The 27,100-nt window shown below is 54.9% G+C and overlaps 2 protein-coding genes across 3 annotated transcripts in view; both read left to right on the top strand.

The window, feature by feature from the left end:
• GPR17 (G protein-coupled receptor 17) overlaps positions 1-27,100 on the top strand; it is a 397,229-nt gene that overhangs the window by 342,172 nt on the left and 27,957 nt on the right. The window lies entirely within an intron of this gene.
• MYO7B (myosin VIIB) overlaps positions 1-27,100 on the top strand; it is a 76,496-nt gene that overhangs the window by 35,960 nt on the left and 13,436 nt on the right. Inside the window, exons 15-30 of one of the 2 annotated variants that reach the window (XM_049712164.1) lie at positions 1,553-1,690; positions 3,483-3,635; positions 4,204-4,302; positions 6,013-6,107; positions 8,961-9,045; positions 10,660-10,878; positions 11,713-11,883; positions 12,748-12,957; positions 13,092-13,259; positions 16,238-16,315; positions 16,464-16,591; positions 20,674-20,800; positions 22,870-22,989; positions 23,372-23,545; positions 24,134-24,361; positions 25,657-25,824. In XM_049712164.1, the coding sequence (XP_049568121.1) occupies positions 1,553-1,690; positions 3,483-3,635; positions 4,204-4,302; positions 6,013-6,107; positions 8,961-9,045; positions 10,660-10,878; positions 11,713-11,883; positions 12,748-12,957; positions 13,092-13,259; positions 16,238-16,315; positions 16,464-16,591; positions 20,674-20,800; positions 22,870-22,989; positions 23,372-23,545; positions 24,134-24,361; positions 25,657-25,824 (2,361 nt within the window). The remainder of the gene's footprint in view (positions 1-1,552; positions 1,691-3,482; positions 3,636-4,203; positions 4,303-6,012; positions 6,108-8,960; positions 9,046-10,659; positions 10,879-11,712; positions 11,884-12,747; positions 12,958-13,091; positions 13,260-16,237; positions 16,316-16,463; positions 16,592-20,673; positions 20,801-22,869; positions 22,990-23,371; positions 23,546-24,133; positions 24,362-25,656; positions 25,825-27,100) is intronic. The other variant, XM_004276906.3, reaches the window with a different exon arrangement.

The raw sequence follows: 27,100 nt of genomic DNA, 5'->3' as shown, positions 1-27,100 counted from the left end.
TGTGTGGTATGTGGTGTGTAGCGTGTGTGGTGTATGTGTGTGTGTGTGGTATGTGGTGTGTGTGTGTGGTATGTGGTGTGGTGTGTGTGGTATCTGGTGTGTGTGTGTGGTATGTGGTGTGGTGTGTGTGTGGTATCTGGTGTGTGTGTACTATGTGGTGTCTGTGTGTGTGTGGTGTGTGTGTGGTGTGTGGTGTGTGTGTGTGGTATGTGGTGTGTATGTGTGGTGTGTGTGGTGTGTGTGGTGTGTGGTGTGTGTCTGTGTGTGTGTGTGTGTGTGTGTGGTGTGGTGGCAGCAGCACTGAGGCTCCTGGCCAGGGAGGTGGGCAGCAGAGAGCCCCAGGTGCTCCTCAGAGCAGCCTAGGATGCCCCAGCAGGGTGCGGGTCTGCGCACCCCCAGCAGCCATGCCTTCACCCCTGAACAGTGACTGTTCCAGAAAAGCCCTGTGAGTCACCTGGCGAGGAGCTCCCCCACGCCCAGGCAGGGAGATGAGGCCGGCTCAGGGGCTCAGGAACTGTGGATGCAGCAGAGGACACCCCCTGTCCTCTCCCCTGCATGCTGCACAGTCAGCTCTGGCCACACTGAGGTGCCCTTGACCTCTCATCATCCCAATCCCCACCTCTACTCCTGAGGCTTTAGCGCCCAGGGCCCGCAGCACAGCCACGTGCAGAGCCAGCCCAGGGGGGCACCAGGGAGCCGCGAGGCTGTGCAGGAATTGCCCAGGTCTGGAACCAGGCGGAGCTGGGCCAGACCCTCTGCATTCACAGAGCCAGCCTGGACGTCACAGCGGAGGCCGGAGCACAGCCTACTCCTGGCCCTGTGGGGACACCAGAGCATGTCCCACAGGTTTCAGGGAACAGGATGACAGTGGAGGGAAATGCACATTATTTTATAAGCCAGGACAACAGGAAAATGCTACCCATCGTCATTAGGCCCGCCAGTGATCGCATCCTGCTTTCAGAGGTGTTAAATGGTGAGCTCGTGTCTCCAGACTGACGCAATTTGGCAGTACACACTCGAGAACATTCGACCTTGGAAAGGTTTGATCAAGGAGCATTGTCCAAGGCCAGCATTGCACAAAAACACACACTACTCTTGGCCCGGGGCTTGGGCTCTTGTTTTCTCTTGCATCCATCATTTTAATACATGTATTTTAAAACTGTATACATTTACTATAATGCTTACAGTGTACAGTATAAAACATTCAAAAAAAGCATATAAAACCGATACAAACACTGAAAATGTAGAATGGTGAGGTAAAGCATTCGCTCCTCACCCTGGTGCATCATCTGTGCGCCCCACTTGGGGGGCCCCACCCCTAGACAGGAGGCTTGCCCTGTCTTACTTGGCTCTGGGTCCCCAGTGTCTAGCTGGGCACCTGCACACGTAGGCACTTGGGGAACCTGTGCTAGATGAATGAATGAGCGATTGGATGAATGTAGCCCTGCCCACCTGCGGGACCTCGGCAGAAGCCCTCACTGTGCCGTGGGTCAGCTGTGCCCCAGGCCAAGCTCCCCAGCCCCCCACTTGTGCCCTGTGCTTTTGCCTGCAGTCTGCAGACTCCAGCAAGCGGCCCTCCACCTTGGTGGGCCAGTTCAAGCAGTCCCTGGACCAGCTGATGAAAATCCTGACCAACCGCCAGCCCTACTTCATCCGCTGCATCAAACCCAATGAGTACAAGAAGCCACTGGTAATGCGGGGAGGGAGAAGGCCTCTACTGGATGAGTCTGATGGCATCTGGGGTCATGTCACTCCCCGCACGAGTGTCTGGGCAGCTTTAGAGCTATCTGCCCCCATTTTACAGATGTGGGTACTGAGGCAAGGTGACCAGTCTAGGCCATTTGAAGGTCTGTGACCTTCAGGGCTTTGGATCACCCGGACCTCAACTGTCTCAGCCCTGCCATTCGCCTGCCATTGGCCAGGTGTGTTGCTTCTCTGAGCCTCAGTTTTCTCTTCCTTAAATTCAGGACCTGCCTACCTGCAGGGGGCAGCAAGGATTGCACATGACGTTTTTGCCACATCTGCATAAGTAAACCACACTCCATAAGGGGCAGCAACCAGTACTGTGATTTTAGAGACTGACACCAACTGCTGGTCACCGAGACCTGAGGCCATGCAGCCCTTGGAAGGCGGCTTTATCTGCTTATGTGTGGGGCGGGGCGGGAGCCTGCTGCCTGCCCAGCCCCTGACACGTGGGCTTGGGAATCCCACCCAGAGGCTGCAAATACAGGATTCCAGAAACTCGGAGATGCCATCTGAGAGGAGATAACATGATTAAAAAAAAAAAATCTTAAGAAAAGAAATAATATTACATTAAATGGAGTGCCTTTTTGAAAAGTATAAAATCATATGAAATTCCGGCTGGCCCAGGAGATCCAAAGTGTGTCTTCCTTAAAGGCACAATGCACAGATGTTAGAGAGTAACTGTGCTCCCAGAGGTCCTGTACCCACGCCCACAGGTGGGGGCCTGAGGGTCATTCTCAGGTCTTGTGGGTGCCCCCGGCTGAGACATTTCTGGGAGTTGGTAGCTGCTGTGCGGGTGTAGGGGAACTGAGGCTGAGGGGCCAGGAAGGCTCACGGTAGGAACCCTGGCTCAGCCACTCAGGAGCGTGGCCCTGAGCCTCAGGCAGCTGGTCTCTAAGTTGGAGCTGAGTGCCACACCAGGTAGGGCTGTTGTAAAGATTAAAGGCAAAGCACAGGCCCACCGGAAATAATACATGGGAGCTAAGGAGTTGCCCAGAACTAAGTACTGTGCGGCCCTAGATGCCACAGGCAGTTGCCTCTGTGGCCCTCTGTGTTTCCAGGTGCTGGTGGGCTTGCCGGATTGGAGGGCTTGCCCCTAGTCCCCAGACACTCCTGGTTGGAGGTGGAGGGGGGCTCTCGAGGGTCCCAGGCATGCAGAGTCTTGGGGCCATGGCTGAGACCCCATACCCCTGTGCAAAGCATCGTGGCCAAGCTCCTCTCCAAATACCCATCTCTGGAGGATGGACAGACTAAGTTTAGAATATTTTCTGACTCAAAGTAGGAAAGGTACTTATTCCTTCCACTAGAATGTGAGAGGCACGATGGAGGCCCAGCCCGAAGGACTGCAGGGGCACCGGTCACCCCGACACAGGCAAAGCCAGAAGGAAGCCGTGTTCTTTGGCACCGTTGCTTGGGGGCGCTTCAAAAAATGTTAAATGTGGCATATGTGCAAAAACACTTCGATACTCCTCATACTTTGCATATTCTGAAAATGCGGGAAGCATCTGGTGTTCTTGTGGATGTCCCAGTTCGTATGTTATCGACTGTTGAGCTCCTTGGAAAACACTTCCAGGACTTTGCAGCGACTTCAACCAAATATCTCCCTTCAAAACAGAACGTTCATGAAACCAAGCGTTTGCCTGGTTCTCCTGCATCTGGTGGACAGCCGAAGGGTTGGTGGCAGGGAGGTCCGGAAGGGGGAGGCCCGCGCCATCAGCCCCTCTCCTCTGCGCCCGCAGCTCTTCAACCGGGAGCTATGCATCTGGCAGCTGCGCTACTCAGGCATGATGGAGACGGTGCACATCCGCAAGTCCGGATTCCCCATCCGCTACTCGTTCGAGGAGTTTTCGCAGAGGTTCCGCGTCCTGCTGCCCAGCGCCGTGCGCTCGGAGGTGTGTGTCCCCGCAGCCCGGCACACGGGCCCCGAGAGGCGGCGTGCGCATCCGCAGAACCCAGCCGCCTCTGGGCGCCCACACGGCCGCCGTTCCAAGCGGGCTGCCCACCTGATGCCCAGGGCCCCTCCCTGGACTCCAAGCTTTGAAATGACCCCCGTTCCTGCTTCCCTTCTCTAGAGGAGGCTAGCGGCTGAATATGTTCCTTCTAGGAGCATCCGCAGTTAAAAGCAAACACTCTCTTTTACGTGGCAGAATGTCACAGAGATGATAAGTGGCCAGGGAGCAGGACACTTCCTGCTTCCTAGCCTTCCCCGAACACTCAGCCATCCTGAAGTTTGCGCTGCCTGTGTCCAACGGCCACACTGAGGCCCCAGACCCTACAAGGTGTGGTGGCCTCTTGGGCCCCACCCTTGATCCAGGGTGCCCAGTGCCTGTGCCCCTGCCCAGGAGCCCCTGACGGCGACCCCTGTGGGAGCAGAAGGACCCCGCTCCCTAGGAAGCCCCCGAGGAGGGACCGCAGGCTCCGGCGTGACTCCACAGAGCCAGTCCTGTTTCTCTTCGGCAGCTTCGGGGCAAGTTTCGCCAGATGACCCTGCGCATCGCCGAAAGCAGGCTGGGCACAGACAAAGACTGGAAAATGGGAAAGACCAAAATTTTCCTGAAGGTGAGACCCTGAACGTGCTGGTCCTCAGCCTCCGGAAGCCTGTGTGGCTGGTCTGGTGCCCGTGGGCGCCTGCGCCGTGCGTGGCCCCTGCCCTCAAGAAAGCCACGCTAGGGAGGAAGGGAGGAGGGCGTCACGGGGAGAGCACGGCCGTGAAAGCCCGGGGGCTTCTCAGAGGAGGACATTTAGGGCAAGGCCTGAGGAGAAGGAGGGACTGCCTCCAAGTCACCGCGGGAGAGCAAGAAGGAGCTGAGGGAGGTCTCCCACTGTCCCGGAGAGCAGCCCTTCAGGCCCGGGGCCACAGTCTGCAGTCAGACCTGGGGAAGCCCCGCCCCTGCCTCCCTGGAGAGGCGGGGCTTCAGGCAGGAGGCAGTGTGCCCCCTCCCCCATGACAGCTCCTTGGCCGGCCAGTACAAGCAGCACCATCTCCCACCTCCCACCTCCCTCGCCATCAACTCACAGGGAGGCTCAAGGTCACGCAGAGGCAGCCTCCCGCCCTTGAGGCTGGCCTTCGGGCCCTCCAGGATTGCGAACTGGGTCAGAGAGCCACAGGGAGAGAACCTCTGTGTCTCCTAGCCTCACACGACTTGGGCAGGTCAGCAGGGCGAGAAAGAGAAGATCAGGGCTAGAATCAGGGCTCTGCCAGCCGGCCCCGCACCCCACCTCGTCCCCACTGCCCTTCCTGAGGCCTCCACTCTCTCCTCCTCCCCCGTAGAGCCTGCCCAAACGTCCTTGTCTGTCCTCCCAGCCCCAGCTCTCCAGTGGGTCTGTCCGTCTGTCCATGCGTTAGTCAGGTCTGCCTGTGCTGGGACTCTGGGGCTTGACAGGAAGGAAGAAGCAGAGGGGCTTCAGACCCCACTGGGGAGGTGAGGCTGGCAGAGAGAAGAGGTCTGGAGAGTCCCAGGGCCGCTGCCCAGGAGGGTGCGGTATGGAGAGTGGGGTCAGCGTGGGTGGATGGCCAAGGAGGAGAGGAGAGTGCCCGCCCCTCCATCCCTCCCCCTCCCTGGCTGCTCCGTGAGGCCACAGTCGGGGGTCTAGTCCATCTCTGTGTCTCCAGGGCCCACCCAGGCACACGCAGAGACCCAGTGCTTGCTTGATGCAAGACTGATGGGGGCAGGAAGGGCCACCAAGCCTCTGGCCTCTGCTCATCACTTACCAAAGGGCTGTGCTGCGCTCTACTCTGCAAAGACAGTCCCTTCCTTCCGGGCCCGGGATCCAGGGGGAGCAGGGAGGTGGGCCAGGGAAAGTCACCGCTCAGGGATGAATACGGCTCATGACCTCACACTCTGAATTCTATGCAAAGGCTGGAATTCATGTTTATATGGAAACAAGCGTGCATCTGTATTACAGCTGAATGAGCGTTGCACATGAATTTTGGGAAATAAAATACAGCTTTGGGGAAATGTTTTGCCCCCCTCTTGGGTTCTCCAGAGCAGAAGTGAAATTTCCCAGATCGAATCAACAAGAAGAAAGAACTAAAATGGGAAGTTCTTGGATTGGGGCTGGGGATGTAGCTGCGGTTCTCTGCTCTGAGCCACATCGGTGGCAGCATGAGGGCCCCTTCCCCTGCCCGCCCTCCTAGGAGCCCCCCTTCCCCTGCCCGCCCTCCTAGGAGCCGTGTGGGAAGAGTCTGAGACACCCTGACTTCTGGCTGCAGGTGGGCGAGTAGGGGTGAGGCAGGGCAGCTGCATGATGAGATCTCTCCCGTCCCAGGAAAACCAGGAAACCCTGCTGGCGGTACAGAGGAGCCAGGCCCTGGACAAGGCTGCAGTCAGCATCCAGAGAGTCCTGCGGGGCTACAGATACAGGTGCCTGCCCTGCCCCCTCCCAGCCCATACACCCACCCGCCATGTACCCCCCAAGGGCCACATGTTCCCGCTGGTCCCCCTCTCGGGGTAACCGAGGCAGAAGCACTGTCGGGACCTCCTGACCAGGGACACTGCAGCCTGTGTTGGCCAGAGAATTCTAATACATTATTTGAATCTTTGGGGTGGAGGGCAAACTCCACCACGGAAGCAAGAGCCCAATGAAGCGTCAGCTCTGGTTTTGACTATATCTCGGCGTTCTCCTTCAGTTGTCTTAGAGAACGTATGGGTTTGGTTTTATGAGGTGGCTGGTTTTGGAGGGAAGGAAAGAACTGTCTTTGACTCAGTTCCCTGGTCAGTAAGAAGATAACGCTTGAATTTCAGTGCAGGTTCAGTAAATCAGCCATATTACCGCCTCCCTCCCCCTCACCACGTCCAGGGGGCTTGGCAGGTCCCATGGTGCCATTCCCTGCTGTCCTGTCGGCCCGTTGCCAACCATGAGAAGGCCTGGAAACCCAGATAGGACAAAATGCGAGAAAGAGGCTGAGCCATGGGAATAGCGGCCATGGGCACCAGCAAGCAGGGTCATGAGGCGGGGAGGTGTGGCTTAGAAGGCCATACAGGTCCAGGATTCCCCAGTGGTCTCCACTGCCATTGTTGGGGGTGAGCTCATTACTACCCATTAAGGATGACTTCCTACACAACCCAGGTGAGGGTGGATGTCTAGGCTTTCCACTGGGCATCTTCTGGTGTAGGTGGGGGAACCACAGTTGTTTACATGATGTTTCACTGGAGTAGACTTGGTTATTATCTAAAAGTTTTCTGCCTTGCTAAACTGCCCCTTTCTTGATCCTTTTGGTAGAGAGAGAAGCCTTTTCTTGGGGTCTTTCTGGGCTGTGCCCATTGTCATTTCTGGATTGCCTACTTCTTCAACTCCTAGTCTGGGGTATGTGAGGCAAAAAGAAATCCAGAGAAGTTACCACTGTGTCTGAGATCCTTAGCTGGTCTTCCTTCTTCTCTCCATCTTTCAGAGTCTTCTTAATGTTTGTTTTATGTATAATGTCTAGGGGTTTTTAGTTGTAGTTAACAGGAGGAATAAGGGAAAGTATGTCTACTCCGTCTTCCCAGAAGTGATCACCATTGGTAATTAATGGTGTTCTTGCTGTTCTGGCCAATGCAATTTGACAAGAAATTTAAAGAAAATATAGAAATCAGGGTTTTTCAACTCCAACATTATTGACGTTTTGCTTGGATAACTTTTTGTTATAGGGGGCTGTCCTGGACATTGCAGGATGTTTAGCAACATCTGAACTCTACTCACTAGATGCCAGTAGCATCCTCCTCCCCAACCCCAGGTCATGGCAACCAAAAATGTGTCTAGACATTGCCAAATGTGCCGGGGGGGCAGAATCACCCCCAGTTGAGAACCACTGGTATAAATATTAGAAAGGAGACAAATTCTCTTTATTTTTAGATAACTCAGTTGTTTACTTTGGTCTTATATTAGAATCATCATGTGAGTGTGTGTGTGTGTGTGTGTGTGTGTACACGCACCAAAAAATATTGAACAGATAGATATACAGATATATATTGTCCACCCATCAACAAAGATGCTGACTTAATTGGACTGGACGGCACCCAGGCATCAATAAATATCGAAGTTCTCCAGATGATTTTTTTCTTGTTCTTTTTTGTTTGTTTTGGTTTTTGTCCCCCAGTTTTATTGAGATATAATTGACTTACAGTACTGTACAAGTTTAAGGTGTACCACATAATGATTTGACTTATACATATCATGAAACGGTTACCACAATAAGTTTAGTGAACATCCACCATCTCATACAGATGCAGAAACAAAAGAAAACAATTTTTTTTCCTTGTGATGGAAATCCTTCTTAGGGTTTACTCTTTTAATAACTTTTATATATACCATAGAGCAGTGCTAACTATAGTCATCATGTTGTACATTACATCCCTAGTACTTAATCTTATAACTGGAAGTTTGCACATTTTGACCACCTTCATCCAATTCCCCCTCCCCCAGCTCCCCGAAGATGATTTTTAATATGATTGAGATCTACTGTCCTAAACCTAAGAAAATACCCTGAAAAATTATTAGACGTGTTAAGAAAACTCAGTTAAGTGTGGGAGAAAAGGTACATCCCTATGCACCTCTGACTCCCCAGAGGCGAGGTTTCAGGTTACCTCCTCCAGTTTTCAGCCCTCGTTCCTCCGTGTGGAGGGAGCAGTCTGCTGGAGCTTGCCAGGCTGCCTGGGTCTGGGGGCAGCCCTCTGCTTTGACCTGCCCCCAGATAGGAGCTCTGGTCCTGAGACTTCTGACCTGATTTCTGGTAAACCCCTGGGCTGGTGGCCAGAGGAGGGGGCAGAGTCTGACAACGAAGAAAAAGTTGGAAATGGGTTTTATCCCTTCAGAGATCTTTGGGGGAAATGAGGAAATTTACTCTCCTCGCTCTAAAAACTGGACTGTCCTCGGGAATTCCCTGGAGGTCCAGTGGTTAGGACTCCTCGCTTCCACTTCGGGGGGCACAGATTCAATCCCTGGTTGGGGAACTAAGATCCCGCAAGCTGTGTGGTGTGGCCAAAAAAAATAAAGAAAAGAAAAGAAAAAAGATCAATTTAAATAAATAAATAAGAACTGAACTGTCCTCATTCACAAATTTAGTTGTTGGCAGTAGATTTTAAGTTCCTAACCTGTCTGTCTTTCAGCCTATAAAGGCTTCTGGAAAAGAAATATTGTATGCATTCATTTCCTCTCTTCCTTCAAAATCAGTTTTTTCCCCCAAAGGCTTTAAAATGTCTGTGGTTGTTACCACTGACTTGCATTTCCGCTTGTAGGAAGGAGTTCCTAAGGCAGAGGCGGGCAGCTGTGACCCTCCAGGCCTGGTGGAGAGGCAACTACAGCCGGAGGAACTTCAAGCTGGTAAGACGCTCACGTGGGAGGCGGAGCCTGCGGGAGCAGCCGTCCAATTAGAAACGAATGTGGACGTTTGTTTATGACTGTGAGAGCTGGGGCAGGAAGCATCCCATCAGCCACCGGCACGATCCAGACCTCAGCACCCCACACACTCTTCTTGGCATAGCGTCAGGTCACACAGTTTGCAGGTTTCAAAGCGTTCTCCTGCAGAATTGGGGGCATCTCCAGGGCTAGAATGAGATGTCCTGCTCTGAAATTAGATGGTGGCTTTTTTCCCCAATTTCCAGGCAACAGAATAAGTTAATGGATTGATTATTTTCTGTTTCAAGCATTTTTTCCTCATTTTTTCCTCGACCCCAGGCACTGCTAACGAGTGTTTGCGCAACAAGCCAACCAGAGCAACCTTGAACCGTGTCCTGTGGGGCCTGTTGGACTGCTTGCCTTGGTCACGGCTGCGACTGTGGTTGGGACATGCCGTGGTCACGCCGGCAAAACTGACCCACACCTGTCCTCATTCCGTGCTCACAAGGGCACATTGGCAGCTGACGTGGATGGAAAGGCTCCTTGGGGCCTGTTGCTCTGTGTGCATTTTATTTATTATTTTTTTTCCTAAATTTCTTATGCGTAGTTTTTTTTTAATACATTTATTTATTTTATTTATTTATTTTTGGCTGGGTTGGGTCTTCGTTGCTGCGCACGGGCTTTCTCCAGCCGTGGCTCGCGGGCTCTAGAGCGCCGGCTCAGTAATTGTGGCGCACGGGCTTAGCTGCTCCGTGGCGTGTGGGATCTTCCCGGACCGGGGCTCGAACCCGTGTCCCCTGCATTGGCAGGCGGATTCTTAACCACTGCGCCACCAGGGAAGTCCCCATTTTATTTATTATTAAGCCAACGCTGTATGCCGAGGAAGCGAGGCATGGAGAAATTAAGTCATTTCCCCAAGAGCACGCAGTCAGTAAGCAGCAGAGCTGGAGTTGGGAGGTGTGTCTGTGTGACTTCCAAACCTGTAAGATGAAGCATGACCCCTCACACCTGGCAGCCGTTAGGCTGGTCTTTCAGAAGCCAACAGGAGCCATCCCAGAGGCTTAGGGACTGCTGTGACCTAGGGTGTGTTTGCAGCATAGAAGCAGGTACTCATAGTTTATCATTTCCTCTTTATTTTCAAGATCCCTGAGGGATTAGCTTGATGGAGCCGGCCATAGGCCTCCACACAGGTACTCCAGCTCCACACAAGCTGGCTGCACTTGGCGGCAGGTGTGAAAAGCAAGGCCTCTGGAATCGTATCACGCATGTGACACACAAACCAGTTCTCTGTTACTGGTAGAACTCCCAGGAAACTACTTTATTATTGACGCCATTTAAAAAGACTTCGTTAGCGCTAATTTGATGCCAGGCTCCGTTCTAACTGCTTTACAAGTGTAACTAACTCATTTAATATGCTTGTACTCACAGGCACATAAAATTTTAGCACTAGCGCTTATGCCGTAAAGCAGGTAACTGTAAAGCTAATTTGTGAGGACACCTTGCCCCTTGCTCTCTGTCCCCTCGGGAAGGCCTTTCTCTGCTCTGTGCCCTGCTGGGCCCAGGCCTCTCTGTGAGTGCCCGTCCTTCTTGCCTCCGCAGATCCTCCTGGGTTTTGAGCGTCTGCAGGCCATTGCCCGGAGCCACCTGCTGGCAAAGCAGTACCAGGACATGCGGCAGAGGATGGTCCAACTGCAAGCCCTCTGCAGGGGCTACCTGGTGCGCCAGCAGGTCCAGGCCAAGAGGAGGGCAGTGGTGGTCATCCAGGCATATGCCAGGGGCGCAGCTGTCCGGCGGAACTTCCGGCGGCAGAAAGCCAATGTAGGTGGTCACTGCCCTCTCGGGCAGCTGGGAGGTGGCTGGGCCCAGGTGAGGGAGGGTTGGCGGAAGGAATGGGCAGCAACATAGGGCTCTCGCCAGACACTCCTGCCCCCTCCAGGTCCAAAAATACCAAGAAATACCAAGAGGAGCCTTCAAGAGAGTCCTGGCAAGAGAGGTGGGAGGGCAGGGAAGAGGGGAGCGGCGCCGAGATGCATATCCCTGCGTTTTGAAATTTCACCCTTGCGTGATCCCACTTCCTCCATTCGGAGAGCATCTGAGACTCAGCCTCACTCTCAGAACTTGCTCATTTGGCAGTGGTGATAAGGAAAGAGGGCCTAGGATGAAGTCTCCCCCTGCTCCGTAGATGAAAATGGGTCCACGGGGCACAGTGCTAGTACAGTGGCCAGAGCAAGAAAGAGTGCAGAGCCCCAGACATGTCAGCAGCGTGTTCCTGCCCCCACATGGCCCCGGACGGGCCACAGACCAGGGCAGGCCCAGGGCCCCCTCCCAGGGGAGCCTTGGTACTCTTTGTGAAGGGACCAGGTGGGCCTGAGTGGGTTTTGCAGCTAGGTTCTGGGGGTCTTCGGGCTTTGGCGTGGTACCCTGTGAGGACAAGAAAGCATCTTCCCTCTCTGGACCTCTAATTATCCACTGGGAAAGGAGAAGCCCAGGCTGGTGGATCTCCAGTCCCTGTCGCTTTTAAAGCCTAGGATTTTGGAGGGAAATGTATTGATTTGGACAAATATGGCGGGAGGAGGTTTATTTGGCTCCCGGGAGGGGCTTGCCCCAGCCGGGCCTGTGGTAACCGTGGCCCCCCCCGGGGTGTCTGTGCAGGAGTCTCTGGTCATCCCTGCTGCAGAGCAGAAAAGCCCAAGCGCTGTCCCCAGCAGGAAGCGTAAGTCCATCTACGACACTGTCACCGACACGGAGATGGTGGAACAGGTGTTCGGCTTCCTGCCTTCCCTGATGGGCGGGCAGGAAGGCCAGGCCACACCGCACGTCGAGGTAAGATAGGCCCTGCCGGCCCAGCAGCGAGGGGGGCTGTGTCCAGGGGCCAACCTCTAGGCTTTCCTGAAAAGCCAAGACTCAGCTCGGGGAGCTGATGGAGTAGGTAGGTGTTGAAGTGAGTTCTGCGGTCCTGGGCGAAGATACAGGGAAAACAGGAGCGAGGGTCTCTGTGGTCAAACCCTTTCAAGTTGAGCAGGTTTCTTACCTGCAAGACTTCCTAGAGCCTTTACTGCGCGAATGTCATTGGGCTTTCAATCGGGCAGCGTTTCCCGCGTGCGTTTGGCCCCCGTCACAGAGCACGTCACTGCCGCTCTGCAGTATGTGACCTGGGGACCCGAGGTAGAAAACGCACGGCAGGAGGAGGGCGTGTCTGATTTGGGGGCAGCTCCGGAGCTGTCCCGTTGACTCGCACCACATCCTGCTCTGGGCCAGTGACCTAGGGGCCCCCCAAGGTGCTCATGCCTCCCCCTCCCCCCGCCCAGGCTCCCCCCCCACCAACACAAATCATCTGTGCAGTGCGGCCAGCCCGGCCCCCCTCCACTGGAGGAGCATTTGACAGAAGCAAGCAGGAAGCGGGTGGGGAGTGGGGGGTGTCTGGAGAGCCCAGGTCTGCAGGCAGAGGGTGCCAGATACCTGGGGCTTTCACACCGAGGCCTGCCCAGCACCCGGCAGCCCACCAGGGGCCCACCGAGGGTGAGGGTCGGGGAGGTCCCCAACACAAGGGGCAGTGGATAATTCTGCACCCCGTCAATAACCAGACAGACCCTTCTTGGGGCTCCCTGGCCCCCAAAGATGCACACGCTGCCAGGTCACATCTGAAAGGACAGCAGACCCTTGTCCCTCTCTCTCACTGGCACCCAGGATCTGGAAGAGAGGACCCAGCAGCTACCCGAGGTTGACCTGGACACGGTCCCCATGATGGAGGAGCCCGAGGAGGACGCAGACGGCCTGGCCGAGTACACCTTCCCCAAGTTCGCCGTGACCTACTTTCAGAAATCAGCCAGCCACACACACATCCGGCGGCCCCTCCGATACCCTCTGCTTTACCACGAGGAGGATGCCGACTGCTCGGTACCTGGTTCTCTGGTTTCTAGTGGCTCAGGTCTCCCCCTGGTTCAGCGGGAACCAGGCACGGACGGGGTTCTGTGGGCTCCCCGCTGCGTGGAGCTGGCTTCCAGCTGGGCACTCTGTCCCTGTCTCCCCAGGCCGCCCTGGCTGTGTGGAACATCATCCTGAGGTTCATGGGTGACATCCCGGAGCCCGTGCTCTTTGCCAGGAACACCCTGAGTGGTGGCTCGGTGATGCCGCAGACCCATGACACCCCGGGCAGGGAGAGCGGTGCCCAGCCTCCGGCACACGGCGGATCCACACAGGTGCGCAGTGGGCGGGGGCACAAAGGGCGTACTCCCTTCCGGGGTCCCCAGGCCCCGGAAGCTGGACTGGAAGGGGGAGGCAAGACGTGGAGTGAGCATCGCCTGCTGGACCCAGGGGCCCCCGAGGCTTTTCAGTCTTGAATGGCGCTCAGGAACTCATGAGTCAGGCATCACACCCAGGACTTTGTGAATTCATACAGTCATCATAGGAGAGGATCTCCCAGGTTCTGAACACTGGGCTTGACCTGAACATTGGACAGTAATACTAACAACAGATGTTATGACTGACTGGCGACGTGCTATGTGCCAGTTGCTTGTCTTCAGTTAATTTCCAGTGGAGCCATCCCTACAAGGTAGGGATCATTAAGTTTATTGTAGCTAGAGAAACTGAGAAGTGAAGTGACTTGTCCCCAGAGCACTGTGAATACGTGTGACACAGCTGGGCTTTGAATCCATTCTGCTGAATTCAGAGACCAAATTCCTTACCCATGTTCTGCCCTGTCCTCTGATGGAAGGTTAATTCACATCCATGTTTGGTCAGAAGTCCTTCCTAAAGCCCTGGTTTCATGATGTCATCTTAGTGGAATTAACCAAAATAGTCCAAAGGAATGACACAGCAGTGATAGCACTCGGGCCCACCAGCATTAGGAGTCCCACGATTGCCTATGATTCTGACACCAATTCCAATGTATGTGGATTTTTCCCCCCACCGAGACTTCTCAGTACCAGCTGGGTGTCCTACAGTTCAACTCAATCCTGACACTATCTGTCTGGAGTTAGCGTCTGATTCCACAGATGAAGGGCTCCATCCTTCAAGATGACCCCTGCTTCAGCACAAGTCCAGATTGTTCCTCATTTGCTGACCCACTGGCTATAATCAGAGGTTCCCACGACACCCTCCTTGGGTTTAATTTGCGAGAGTGGCTCAGAGAATTCGGAGCAACATTTTACTTACTACATTACTGGTTTATTATAAAAGGATACAACTCAGAACAGCCAGATGGGAGAGATGCATAGGGCATGGTGTGGGGAAAGATTAAGACGCTTCTATGGGGAATTCCCAGGTGGTCCAGTGGTTAGGACTCCATACTTTCACTGCTGAGGGCCTGGGTTCAATCGCTGGTCGGGAAACTAAGATCCCACAAGCCACACGGTGCAGCCAAAAAATAAATAATAAATAATAGGGAAAAAAAAAGAAGCTTCCATGTCCTCTCCAGGCACCACTCTCGCTAAATCTCCAAGTGGTCACCAACCTGGAAGCTCTCTGAACCCTGTTCTTTTGGGGTTTTCCGCAGGCCTCATTACATAGATACGATGGATGAAATCATTGGCCGCTGAGCCAGCTGAACTCAATCTCCTGCCCCTCCCCCCTCCCCTTGTCCCCTGGCAACCAGACCCACCCTTAGGTGCTTTCCAAAAGTCACCTCATTAACATAAAAAGACACCTTTATCATAGGAAATTCCAAGGGTTTTAGGAGCTCTGTGCCAGTAATGGGGACAAAGACCAAATACATATTTCTTATTAGAAATCACAGTATCACAGTGCCCCATACCTCAGCTCAGATAGCTGTGAGGTCCTGTGTGCAGACCAACTGCATAGACATCTAAGGGAGTCTGCAGCCTGGCATCACGTGGCCAGATCTGGTCCAGGGATTACATGGAAGTTGCCCAAACTCAAGCCCTGACTCCCTGACCTCTAGAGATGTGGGCTCTGCAGAGTGTAATAGTCATTCATTGCTGTGTAACAAATTACCCCCTAAATTTGACAGCTTGAAACAGCCCACATTCGTTATCTCAGACAGTTTTTGAGGGTCAGGAACAGCTTAGCTGGTTAGTTTGGGCTCAAGGTCTCTGGTGAGGTTGCAGTCAAGCTGTCATCTCCAAGCTCGACTGGGGCTATGGGATCTGCTTCCAAATGGCTCCCTCACATAGCTGCTGGCAGGAGACCTCAGCTCTGGCCACCTGGGCCTCTCCGTGGTGCTGCCCGAGTGTTCTCACATATGCTTCCTCCACAATGAGTGACCTCAGAGAGACAGCAGGAAGGAAGCTTCAATGCCTACATGCCACGGTGGGTGAGAATGTCAGGAGGCAAGGGCCACTGGGGGCCACCTTGGAGGCTGGCCACCTCTCAGGGAGGGGATGCTGGGAGGTGGTCCAGCCACTGGCACCTCTGGAAGGTGAGCACAGGGAGGACTGGCTTCCCAGAGGTCAGATCTCAAATGTTCCTTACTGCACACTTATTAAGCACCCACCGTTTGCCCCCCGAGGAGGAGCAGTGGGCTGAGTGAGCCTTGCCCACCCTCGCCCGCCAGCCTACCATGTTTTATGTTTGTCCCCTGTGTGGCAAACCAGTTTTAGCCCAGCCAGAAGCTGGTGCCCAGCCCTGGACCCGGTCCCACATTGAGCTCTAATTTTGGCAGCAACTTCTCATGACACCATCAGGACAGGGTGTGACCCCTGCCTAAGGAGACCAGCAGATCACGATGGCTGGGGGCAGACCCCTCCCCACCCAGACCAGGCCCCGCAGCTTAGAATCTTCTGATCTCTGGGAAAGCCCCTACCTTGCAGTGGGTGGAGTGTATTCCAATTCATCCACCAAACTGTCACAGAGAATGACCATAGCCTGGGGCTGTCCTGGGCACCTGGGCTCAGACCCAGCCCGCTTGGCTGGCGAGAGGTCCAAGCTTTGGAATCAGGACAGTCCTGAGCCCTCCCAGAGGGCGGGTGACTGGCTGAGCAGCTTTTGTACAGTTTCTCACTTTCCCTCGCCTCTGTTTCCTCACTCAGCTGTGAGGATGGCAGTGCACACCTGTCAGTGTTGCACAGCTCGGTCAAGATGAGGGGCTGCTCGGCGCTTTGTCAATCGGCTGGGAAATGGCTGGGGGATCTGGAGACTAGCCCCACCCTAGGCACTGTTGGGTCAGATTGGGAGGTGCTACCCCAGCTCACCATCCCTCAAGAACTGTCTCCATCCACAGAGGCCCAACCACAGGGACAGAGGGACCAAGGACATCTCCTCCATGAAGCTGAAGCGGTCCTCCAGGGTCACGGGCCAGGTGAGCCCAGGGACAGGGGACCTGGGCCTGTTCCCAGCTCTGCCGCCCGCTGGCTGGCCTGTGGCAGCATTCCAGGCTTTCGCCTGGTTTCCTCCTTTGCAAATGGGAAGAATCTCAGCTGTCCTGACTGCCGCCTTTGGGTTTCAAGGTGGCCAGCCAGCTGAATATCAGGGAAGAGGCATTTGATCCTGACGAACCCATCTCAGACCGACCCATGTCCAATCTGGAGAAGGTGCAGTTCATTGTGGGTTATGCCATCCTGCGGCCCAGCCTCAGGTCAGTCCCCACCCCCGTAGCACCCCATTCAGAACATGGGACCCCTCATTGGCTCTCAGCCCATGGCTGCAGCCCTGTCCTGCTCCCTACCCTGGGGCCTGCAGGCTGGGTCTCAGGACAGCAGACGTTATCATCAAGGGTTCTCTATTTGCTCTGGGTTAAAACCCCTGGGTGAAACCCAGTTTTAGGAAGACAAATTCATCATGGACTGGTGATTCATTTGATAACCAGCTTTAATGCAAGTCCGTTTAAATGGGCAAGTCCCTCATTTATGTTATATATATTTTACTTTATATACAATTTGCTTTACAGGAATTGTGTTTTTATAGAAATTTAAAGAACCATGCATACTGCTTTCAGGGACAGACTACTGTATCTCAAGGGTTCACATATTTTAAGTTATTATTTTTAACCAAATTGGGGGAATTTGGGGCATTATTTCTTCAAATGTTTTTTTCTACTTCATTCTCTCTCTCTTTTCCTTTGAACTCTAATTAAACCTATGGAAGACTTTTATATTATCCCTCACATCCCTGAGGGTCTGTTCATCCCTGCTTTCTTTTTTTCTCCTCTGTTCTTTAGATTGGATAGTTTCTATTAATCTGTCTTCACATTCACTGATTTTTCTTTGGTCTTCCCCAGTCTGCTATTATACCCATCCAACATTTTTTTTTTAATTTCAGATGTTATTAGAGTTTGCAATTCTAGAGTTTGTTATTCTAGAGTTTGCAATTGGTTCTTTTTTATAGTTTCTGTTTCTCTGCCAAGATATCCTGTTTGTTCATTCACTATGAGCATAGTGTCCTTTACATCTTTGAGCACAGTTATGGTAGTTTTTAAACCTTTTCTGATAAATCCAATATCTGGTTCATCTTGGGGCCAGTTTCCACTGATTGCCTTTTCTCTTGAGAATGGTCATGTTTTCCTGTTTCTTCATATGTCCAGTACCTTACTGTTATTTTCTCAGAAATCTAGTACTATGGGGTTGTAACCTAGACATTTGGGGATGATATGTTTAGAGACTCTGGAATCTGTTGTATTCCTTCAGAGAGTGTTGACTTTTCATTTTGGCAGACAATTAACTTGGGTGGATTCAAACTCTGCCTCCCTTTGGTGAGCAGCACCTGGAAACCCTGTTCAGTTATTTTAGCCTTTGCTGGACTACCTGGAGTCTTCCCCACACATGTGTAGATCAAGGGTGAGCCAGAGATTCAGGAAGATTGTATATGCAAAATGTAGGACTCCTCTTCTTTGGCTGTCTTCATTACAGGATTTCTCTTTTCACTTTCAACTTCTGTGGGTACCCAAACTCTGTCTTCTGGTTCTTCAAGCCAGTAAGACTAGCGTTTTAGCTGCCTGCATGACACTAACATGGCAACTCTTCCAACTTAGTTGGTTTTACTGGTAATTCTCTCATGGTTAGTCCTCACTGGCCACCACACCCTCCAACATGGCAGACCCATATAAGATGATTGTGGGTTCTTCAGATACCCTGTAGGCACTTCCGCACAGTCCTGACCCCAGCTGGGGCCAACACTGTCTCAGGGATCCCTTGAGGTTCTCTGTCATCTCTAGACCCTAATGGAACATACCACAGCCTCTTAACCACTGGGACCCTCTGGAATGATGGTTGGCCTGCTTGTGTGGATCCCAGCAAGATGCCTGAAGCCCAGCTCCTTCCATGGCCTCCTCTTGGTCAACCGACACCCATCCACGCTTGCCCCACCAAACTGTACAAGTGCAGTTCTCAGCTCTTGACTGTTCTTTCTCCATCTTGCCCATCAAGGGTGGCTTAGACTTCTCTAGCAGGAAGCAAACACTAGTCTCTTGTTCATGGAGACCCCCAACTTGTATCTCCAGGGGACACAAACGAAGCACTCTCAAGAGCTCTGTCGTCATGCCCCATTCCAGTACCCTGGGGTGGTCCAATGGGCTGCTGGGGCTCATCATGCCTCAGATGGGGAGTGAGATGGGTCCCGTCTCTAGCAGACAGTCCCCATCTCCATTAGCGGTTCTCCTGGGTCCCCCCTCACTCCCCCTCGCTTAGATGTAGTGAAGATGAGCCAGAGATCTCTCTACTCCCATGAAGTCACTTCCAGGAATCACCTTTCAAATTTCTCACCTTCCTTTATGCAGGCTGGAGATGGCGTGCTGGCTGGACTGGTTCTGCCATCTTTTAGTAAATCCTACAAGAGTGTATCTCTTTAGAATATTGAGTATTATCATCTGTTTATCCTTGGCTTTGGAGTCTTAGCCAAATTCCAAGACAAAGCAAATGCCCCACTTCACATCCAGCCACACGTTTGATAAATGTTTATTAAGTACCTGCTCAGGGCCAGGCCCTGGCCTGTGGGCTGGGGATGTAGAGATGAAGGCAACGTGTCTCTGTCCTCAAGGAGCCCATCCTTTAGTTGGGGAGCATGGGAGGACCCGGAGACCCACAATAATTGCCTGTGCTAAGGTGGTGATCCAGTGGGGGCACCGAAAAAGAGTAGGGCCAGGTGGGATGGAAAGGAGGAGGGGTGTTCGCTAGACAGAGGGAGAGGGTGATCAGGGTCACAGAGTTCTGAAACAGCCTGAGGGTCTGGAATTCCGGATGATTTGTCCCAGCTGGGGCCCGGAGTTTGAATTCAATCCTTAGAGCACAGGGAAAAGCTTTACGAGAAGACCATGATCATAGATGACTTCCAGAAAGATCTTCCTGGCAATGACATGGAGGGATGGAGCCTGGGGGTGGGAGGCCTGGAGAGGGCTGCTGCAGAGCTGATGAGGGAGCCCAGGGAGCAGAAGTGGAGAGCAGGGGACAGAGAAATTTTCCAGGAGACAGATAGTAGGATGTGGTGGCTGATGGGTGGAGTCTGGGGTGGCCCCCAGATTTCCCATCTGGGAGAGTGGTTGATGGCAGTGCCTGCAGAGGCTGCAGAAGGAGGAGGTCTGCTGGGACTGACTGTACTGGCCCAGGAAAGCTGGCCGTGCACATCTCCTCTGAACTCTGTGGTCAGCAACGTGACATTGGTAGCTTGAAATCAGCACTGGTGGGAATATTTACACCACAGAAATTGGCAAATGCAATGAATTTCAAGGCTTTTTCCCCCAGAAGAGTTGGTTGTTAAACATTTAGGAGCATACTGCTGTGTAATTAGGGGAAAGATGCTGGTCTCTGGATGTGTGAGGTTGGAGAGGCTAATGTGACACTTTTATAAGTTGATAGAGGCTTGAGTCAGCAGGGAAGAGTGGAGGAGAGCCCCTTCCCCAAGAAGACACAGAGAAGAGAGGCTCATGAGCCTGTGGGAATGGGAACTGATCAGGAGGTGAGGAGTTGAGGGGTTCTCCCTTGAAGTCCCCACTCTCCTCCCTGCAGTGGCGGGGTGGGGGGTGCTGCATTCAGGGGAAGGGGGAGGACCTCTAGGCAGAGGGAAAGGTTTGAAATAACTGTGAGGTTGGGGAAAGGAACAGATCAGATAGGGCTGATCTACTAGGAGCAGGGCTTTGGCTGGAGACCCCTCGGCCCTCCCTGTAGCTGTGACCCACAGCTGGAGGGTCAAGGTGCTGTGAGCAGAGTGGGTGAGGGCGGGAGCAAAGGCCCAAGGGGCCGAGATGACTGACTGGGAGGACGGAGGGCTGAGGCCTTGGGAAGACAGGAAACAAGGGCTATCAGGAACGGGGGTGCAGAGGGACTTCCCTGGTGGTCCAGTGGTTAAGACTCCAAGCTCCCAATGCAGGGGGCCCGGGTTCGATCCCTGCTCAGGAACTAGGTTCCGTGTGCCGCAACTAAGACGCAGCACAGCCAAATAAATAAATAAATATTAAGGGGGAAAAAAAAGGAGTGGGGCTACAGAGCCCACTGGGGAGACATTGGAGGGAGCACAGTCCTGGGAGATGACAGGGTCCACGGTGGGCCTGGATGTGAGGAGGTGAGGGTGTGCAGCAAAAGCAATTGGAGGCGAGGAGGCTGGAGGTCCCCCTGCAGACATGTCTGCCCCTAGGGGTGCAGAAGGAGCTGTGTGCCCCTGTGCCCCGTTCTCCTCTTCTCCCCCAGAGCCAGCCCCCTGCCTGGCCTCCCAGCGCTCCGTGTCTTTTAGGGACGAGATTTATTGCCAGATCTGCAAGCAGCTCTCGGAGAACTACAAAACAAGCAGCCTGGCCCGGGGCTGGATCCTGCTTGGCCTGTGCCTGGGCTGCTTCCCGCCCTCCAAAAGGTTCATGAAGGTGGGAAGGGCCGGGGGCAGGGGCTGAAGGCGGGGGCAGCACGGGTGGGCCCGGGGCCCTGGAGCAGGTCCAGACATCCTGACGCATGCATGGCCCAGTTCTCCTGCTACTGCAGGCCAGGATGGGTATCAGTGCCTGGGCTTCTTTGAGCCTCAGTTTCCCATCTGCAAAAAAGGATGCTCCTTCCAACCTCTAATCAGGATCTGCAGAGTCATCTTACCTGGGCTCAGTCACCAGGAGACAATGAGACAATCAATGGGTGCAGTGGGCATTGAAAAGGCAAAGGGGTCTGAGGAGTGAGCACCAACCAGAGATTGGCTGCAGCATCTCTCTCTAGGCCTTATAACTAACAAGGGAGGTGCTTTCAAGTGTTGGAGGCCCCAGCCGTTGCTACTCTAATATACCTTTTGGTTCTGATGATAAAAATAATATGTAGGGGGCTTCCCTGGTGGCGCAGTGGTTGAGAGTCCACCTGCCGATGCAGGGGACACGGTTCGTGCCCCAGTCCGGGAAGATCCCACATGCCGCGGAGCGGCTGGGCCCGTGAGCCATGGCTGCTGAGTCTGCGCATCCAGAGCCTGTGCTCCGCAATGGCAGAGGCCACAACAGTGAGAGGCCCACGTACCGCAAAAAAAAAAAAAAAAAAAAAAAAAAAAGTGTAATATGTAGGATATGAAGAAAATCTAGAAAGAAAATAAAAGTCATCCCCACACCCAGAGGTAACTTCCATTACAATTCCTGGCCTTTTGTGGTGTGATAGGGTCATACTTGGAATCACATAGAAAACAATATCACTACCTCTTGTCCCTTCAGGGACAGCAGGAAGTGTGGTCACCCTGGCCATCTGCCCTAGGCCCTGGGCCACCCTTGACACCAGTAAACCCTTCCAGGCTGCATCTCCTCAAAGAATCTCTCTGAGAGACAAAAAAGTTTTCAATGCCTTGTTTCAGCATCTTATCAAACATATTTTGAACATCGGCTCTCCTGCAGCTTTCACTTATCTTATGTGTCTTCTCATGTCATAAACTGTTCCCAAATGGCTGTGCTAATGCCATCTGTTAGTGCTGTCCCAGCGCGTATTTCACTCATTGATGGACATTTAGGATCCATCTTCCAATTGCCCATCACCATAAACACCACTATGATTAAAAACTATAGGGACTTCCCTGGTGGCACAGTGGTTAAGAATCCGCCTGCCAAAGCTGGGGACATGGGTTCGAGCCCTGGTCCGGGAAGATCCCACATGCCGCGGAGCAGCTAAGCCCCTGCGCCACAACTACTGAGCCTGTGCTCTAGAGACAGCAAACCACAACTACTGAGCCCACGCACCACAACTACTGAAGCCCATGCGCCCTAGAGCCCATGCGGCACAACTACTGAGCCTGCATGCCACAGCTCCTGCAACCCGCATGCACTAGGGCCTGCGTGCCATGACTACTGAGCCCACGTGCTGCAACTACTGAAGCCCGCGTGCCTAGATCCCGTGCTCTGCAACAAGAGAAGCCACCGCAATGAGAAGCCCGCGCATCACAACAAAGTGTAGCCCCTGCTCGCCACAACTAGAGAAAGCCCACGTACAGCAACGAAGACCCAATGCAGCCAAAAGACTAAATAAATTTAAAAAATGAAAAGCAAAAAAACCTATATATCTCCCTTTATCATAGGTTTGAATTATTAAGTCGAAGAGTGTACTTTTTAAACTATGTACTATTTAAAACATATTGACAAATGACTCCTCAGAAATGCCATGCAATTGATATTTCTTCTCACAGTGTGAGAGCCCCATGTCAATGCACCTTTGCCAACACTATTATCATTTTTATTTTCATTTAAAAATTTTTTCCAGTTTTACTGAAATATAATTGACATATAACATTGTTCAAGTGTAGGGTGTACAGTGTAGTGATTTTAGATAGGTGTGTATTGCAGAATGATTGCCAAGTAAGGTTAGTTAACACATCCAACATCCATAGTTACAATTAGTATCACAGTTTCTAGAATCTGGACAGTAAGTAGAAAGTGTCCTCTATTCTAAGTGTCTTCGTCCCCTTCCCTTCCTCGCCCACCAGTATCTGCTGAACTTCATTGGTCAAGGGCCAGTCGGCTACGGGCCCTTCTGTGCTGAGCGCCTGAGACGCACCTGTGCCAACGGGGTGCGCACGGAGCCGCCCTCGTGGCTGGAGCTGCAGGTAGGGGCGAGAGGCGGTCCATGTGGGGTGGTGCCAGCCGTCATGGCTCTTCCAGCTCATGGGGCTGCCGGCAGGAAGTGTGCACTCCGGGCCCGTCCACCGCCTTCTGTGCCTGTGGTCCCTGGGCGCGGCCCTGGCCCAGTCTGTCAGTTCAGTAGCAGATGTCCGTTGGCCAGGACTTTTGTTAACTCCCTGCCGAACCGGGTGGGGCTTCAGAAGGCTCCTCCCCCTGGAACCCACAGGGATGAGCCAGCAGGGGCAGCGTGTTGAGAAGAGGGGATGGTGGACCGGCCTCCCATCCCAGGGTTCCGGGAGCACCAGCGCCGGCAGCTGAGTCCAGGAGCCTCCCGGGTAGAGGACCTGAGTCTTCGTCTGTCCCCAGGCTGTCAAGTCCAAGAAGCGCGTCCCAATCCATGTGACCTTGGCGACTGGAGAGAGCCTGACCGTCTCGGTGGACTCAGCCTCGACGTCTCGGGAAGTCTGCCTGCACATCGCCCACAAGCAGGGCCTCAGCGACCACGTGGGCTTTTCCCTGCAGGTTGCCGTGTACGACAAGGTACTGGCCAGGGGGTCCCATCCACCACCCGCCTATCAGCCTAGCCACCGCTCGCCTTGCCGGCTGCCAAACAGATACGAACACAAACTCCCGCTCACAGACATGCCTCCTAACCAGGCAACGTGCCCTCCTGCCCCAACACTCATGCGCTCAGCCCAGTGGCTGTACCTCGGCCCCAGACGGTGTCACAGGCACACTGGTAGGTCCCCCCCCACATCCTGCTCCAAGCCCCCCACGCTGGGAGCTCAGACTCCCATGTAGCAGTGCGGAGGTCACACCAGCACTGCCCCACCTGAACCCCACATCGTCGCCCCCCCAGATGCCCTGACGCCCATGCCCACAGCCTCAGACCGAGACGTGCTCACACCAACCAACCAATCAGTGTTCCGACCCCATCACGTGGGCATGTGCCGCCTGTGGGTGGGGCGGGCAGGGGGACAGTGTTGGGGGGGTGATTGACAGTCCACGCCACGTGGGGAGGAGTCCCTCGGGCGTCCAGCGGGCTCTTGTCCTCCGTGTGCCAAGGGCAGGTGGGGCAGCCTGACATGCAGCAGTCACTCACCCCTGCCGCCCCGATTCTGGCCTCAGTTCTGGTCCCTGGGCAGCGGGCGCAACCACGTGATGGACGCCGTGGCCCAGTGTGAGCAGCTGGCTCGGGAGAGGGGCGAGAGCGAGCGCCAGACGCCCTGGCGCCTCTACTTCCGGAAGGAGTTCTTCACCCCGTGGCATGACTCCCGGGAGGACCCGGTCAGCACCCGCCTCATTTACCACCAAGTCCTCCACGGAGTCCGGTCCGGCGAGTACAGCTTCGAGAAGGTGAGGGGACCGCTGCCGTCAGGGCCCTGAAGACCCACCCATCAGACAGCCTGAGGAAGCGCCCTGTTCCAGCGCAGGGACGGCGGAGACAGAGCAAGGGCAGCTGGGCTGCGGCCACCAGGGATGGCCGTGGGGAGCTGGAGGGCAGGCGGCCAGGGGAGAGGAGCGGGCCCGGGGGTGCGTCCGACAGTGCAGGTCCCTGGGCCCCTCTGGGCGCAGCTGTCCCTGCCCGGCCGCCTCCATCTCTTCCCTCAGCCATAGGTTTGCTCAAGCCGCTAGGGTTTGGGGCACCTGCAGCAGGTGGGGAAGCCCTCCCATCAGCCCCGAGCCCACCTGGCCTCACCACGGCAGCTGCTTATGGGGCAGCAGGGCCTGGGGGTCAAGAACATGGCCTTGGAGCCCCAGCACTTGAGTTCAGGTCCCACCTGTGCCTCTTACTGGCAGTGTGACCTTGGAACTTCAGGTCACCTCTCTGAGCCTCTGGCCCTCACCTGGAAAGTGCAGAGTCACCTGAGCTTTCTGTATGTTTGTGAGACTCGAGGGAAGGGAGCTTGTGCACCGGAAGCCCTAGGGCAGCACTGCACCTGTTCAGTGGGTGCAGACCTCCCGGGCCTGAATCAGAGGATGTTGCCCTGGGGGGTCGGAGGCAGCCATGGCAGCCCTGGAGGCCTGCCTGGAATGGGGCAGTGGGCAGGGAGAGTCAGGGGTGAGGGGAAAAGGGGGCCCGGAGGGCAGGCAGCTGGGTGGCCGGGCAAGGTTCTGGTCTCCCAGGAAGCCCTGGGCTGCTTGGAGCAGGAACCCTGCTCTGTGCTGTGCATGCTGGGGTCTTACACAGGCTTCCACCCACATGAGCCCTGCAGAAGCCATACAGGGGTGGCCACTGGTCACCTTTGCTCAGTGAGGACTGGGGGAGACAGGGTGAAGGCCTCGCCCACACTCACCCCACTCAGACAGCAGTGTTTGGGGCTCCACCCAGGCCTCAGAACTCCCTCCCACACATTCTCTGGCTCCGGAGGGCTGAGAGAGGGGCACAGGGGATCCCCCCTTGTCCTCAGGCAGAGGCCCCGCAGGGCTCAGGCCAAGGCTGCTGGGAGGTCCCTGCCTGCCAGCCGGAGCCCAGCCCGCGTCGGGGCCCAGTCGGGGCTCGCGGAGGTTCTGCTGTGTTGGGGGAGGGGCAGGTCCTGCCTAGCGGAGGTGGCTGGTCACCTCTGCTGCGCCGGGGCGAGAGCGTCCTGGGGGAGGGTGGGCTCTCAACGCCCCCCCTCCCCCCGCTGTGTGTCCCCCGGGCTGTGCAGGAGAAAGAGCTGGTGCAACTGCTGGCCCAGTGCTGCGCCGTGCAGCTCAGCGCCTCGGTGAGGAGCCAGGCCGTCCAGGAGCTGCTGCCCAGCTGTGTTCCCCCCAAGCTCTACAGGACCAAGCCCCCAGAGAAGTGGGCCAGCCTGGTCACCGCCGCCCTCGCCAAGGTCAGCTCCCCAGAGCCTGTGCACTCGGGCTGTGCAGCTCTTTATGGGGGCCCTGGGGGCCCTGGGGTGTGTAGAGCGGGTGGAGACCCCGTGACGAGTCCCCACTCATGGGGGGTTGGGAGACTAACTTGCCACTCAGCAGAGCCCTGTCTCTTCAGGTTTAAAGAGTCTCGCTCAGGTCCACTCCCTCTGACAGGCCCGTTCCGTCTTCCCTCCTCCTTCCACGGTGGCATCCTGCCATAGGTCAGGGCAGCTCAGCCCTGCACTGGTCTCCACTGCAGTGTCGGGCTGGGCCCTGGCCTTCCGGCGCGGGAGGGCATCCCCAGCTGCTGACCGCGAACGCGCCCTTGCCTCGGCACCAGTCCCGCCCTGTGAGGCCCCATCCTGGCCCCAAGCCTTACGGTGTCCCCTTGCTGGGCCCTGTGTGCCCGGGGCTGGCTATGGACAGCAGGGAGGGCTGCCCCTCTTCTACCCCTGCTTGGTCAGCCCGCACCAAGTGAAGGCGGCTCCCGGAGGCTCACAGCCTCGTCCCCAAGCCTCTACCTGCACCTCCCAACACCCACTCATGTTCTCGGGATCACCTGCACCAGCGGAGGTTTCTGCTTCTCCTAAACTTCCACCCCAAGAAGGGACAAAGACAGGCTGTCTGATTCAGTCCCCCTGTCTCTCTTCCCCTCCCCACAGGGCTGTCCCAAACCCGGCCCTCTGTCAGAGCCTCCTTCCTCATAGGGTGCTTTGCTCTGCAGTGTGACCTGAGGGTGCAAAGGCATCTCTGAGGACCTGGCGGGCTGGTGCAGCTGCTGCAGGAGCGCTGTGCACGGGGGGTTACTGAGGATACAAGCCTTTGGTTAATGCCTCCCCTGCATTAACTTGCACTGGGGGCCAAGAAAGAACACGACAAGCAGTGGGAAATACGAAGGCAACATGGCGCTTGTTTGTCAGGGGTTGAGAGCCCAGTGGCAGGGGGATAAGCCCCGGGGGAGTGGCAGCAGGGGCCATCCAAGTGCGGAGAAGGGCAGGGAGGATGACCAAGCAACACGCTTTCCATTCTGGCAACACAGAAGGAGGTGCTCAAAGTGGGTCCGTAGACAAGGGTCCTGTACGCCTGCGGCAGGGGATGCAGCTTGGTCTTTCCTGCTCTTCGGGTGTCACAGTGCACAGCCCTTAGGAAAGGCTCTAAGAAGTCCTGCAGGACAGAAGCCTGATTGTCTTACCCAATGTTCCCCGCACAAGCTTGACCACATATGTTCTGTTCCACAAGGCAGTGGCTAGCATC

This window comes from Orcinus orca, chromosome 7 (genome assembly GCF_937001465.1).
Source record: "Orcinus orca chromosome 7, mOrcOrc1.1, whole genome shotgun sequence".
Lineage (NCBI taxonomy): Eukaryota > Metazoa > Chordata > Mammalia > Artiodactyla > Delphinidae > Orcinus > Orcinus orca.
This window is presented reverse-complemented; position numbering and strand designations above follow the sequence as displayed.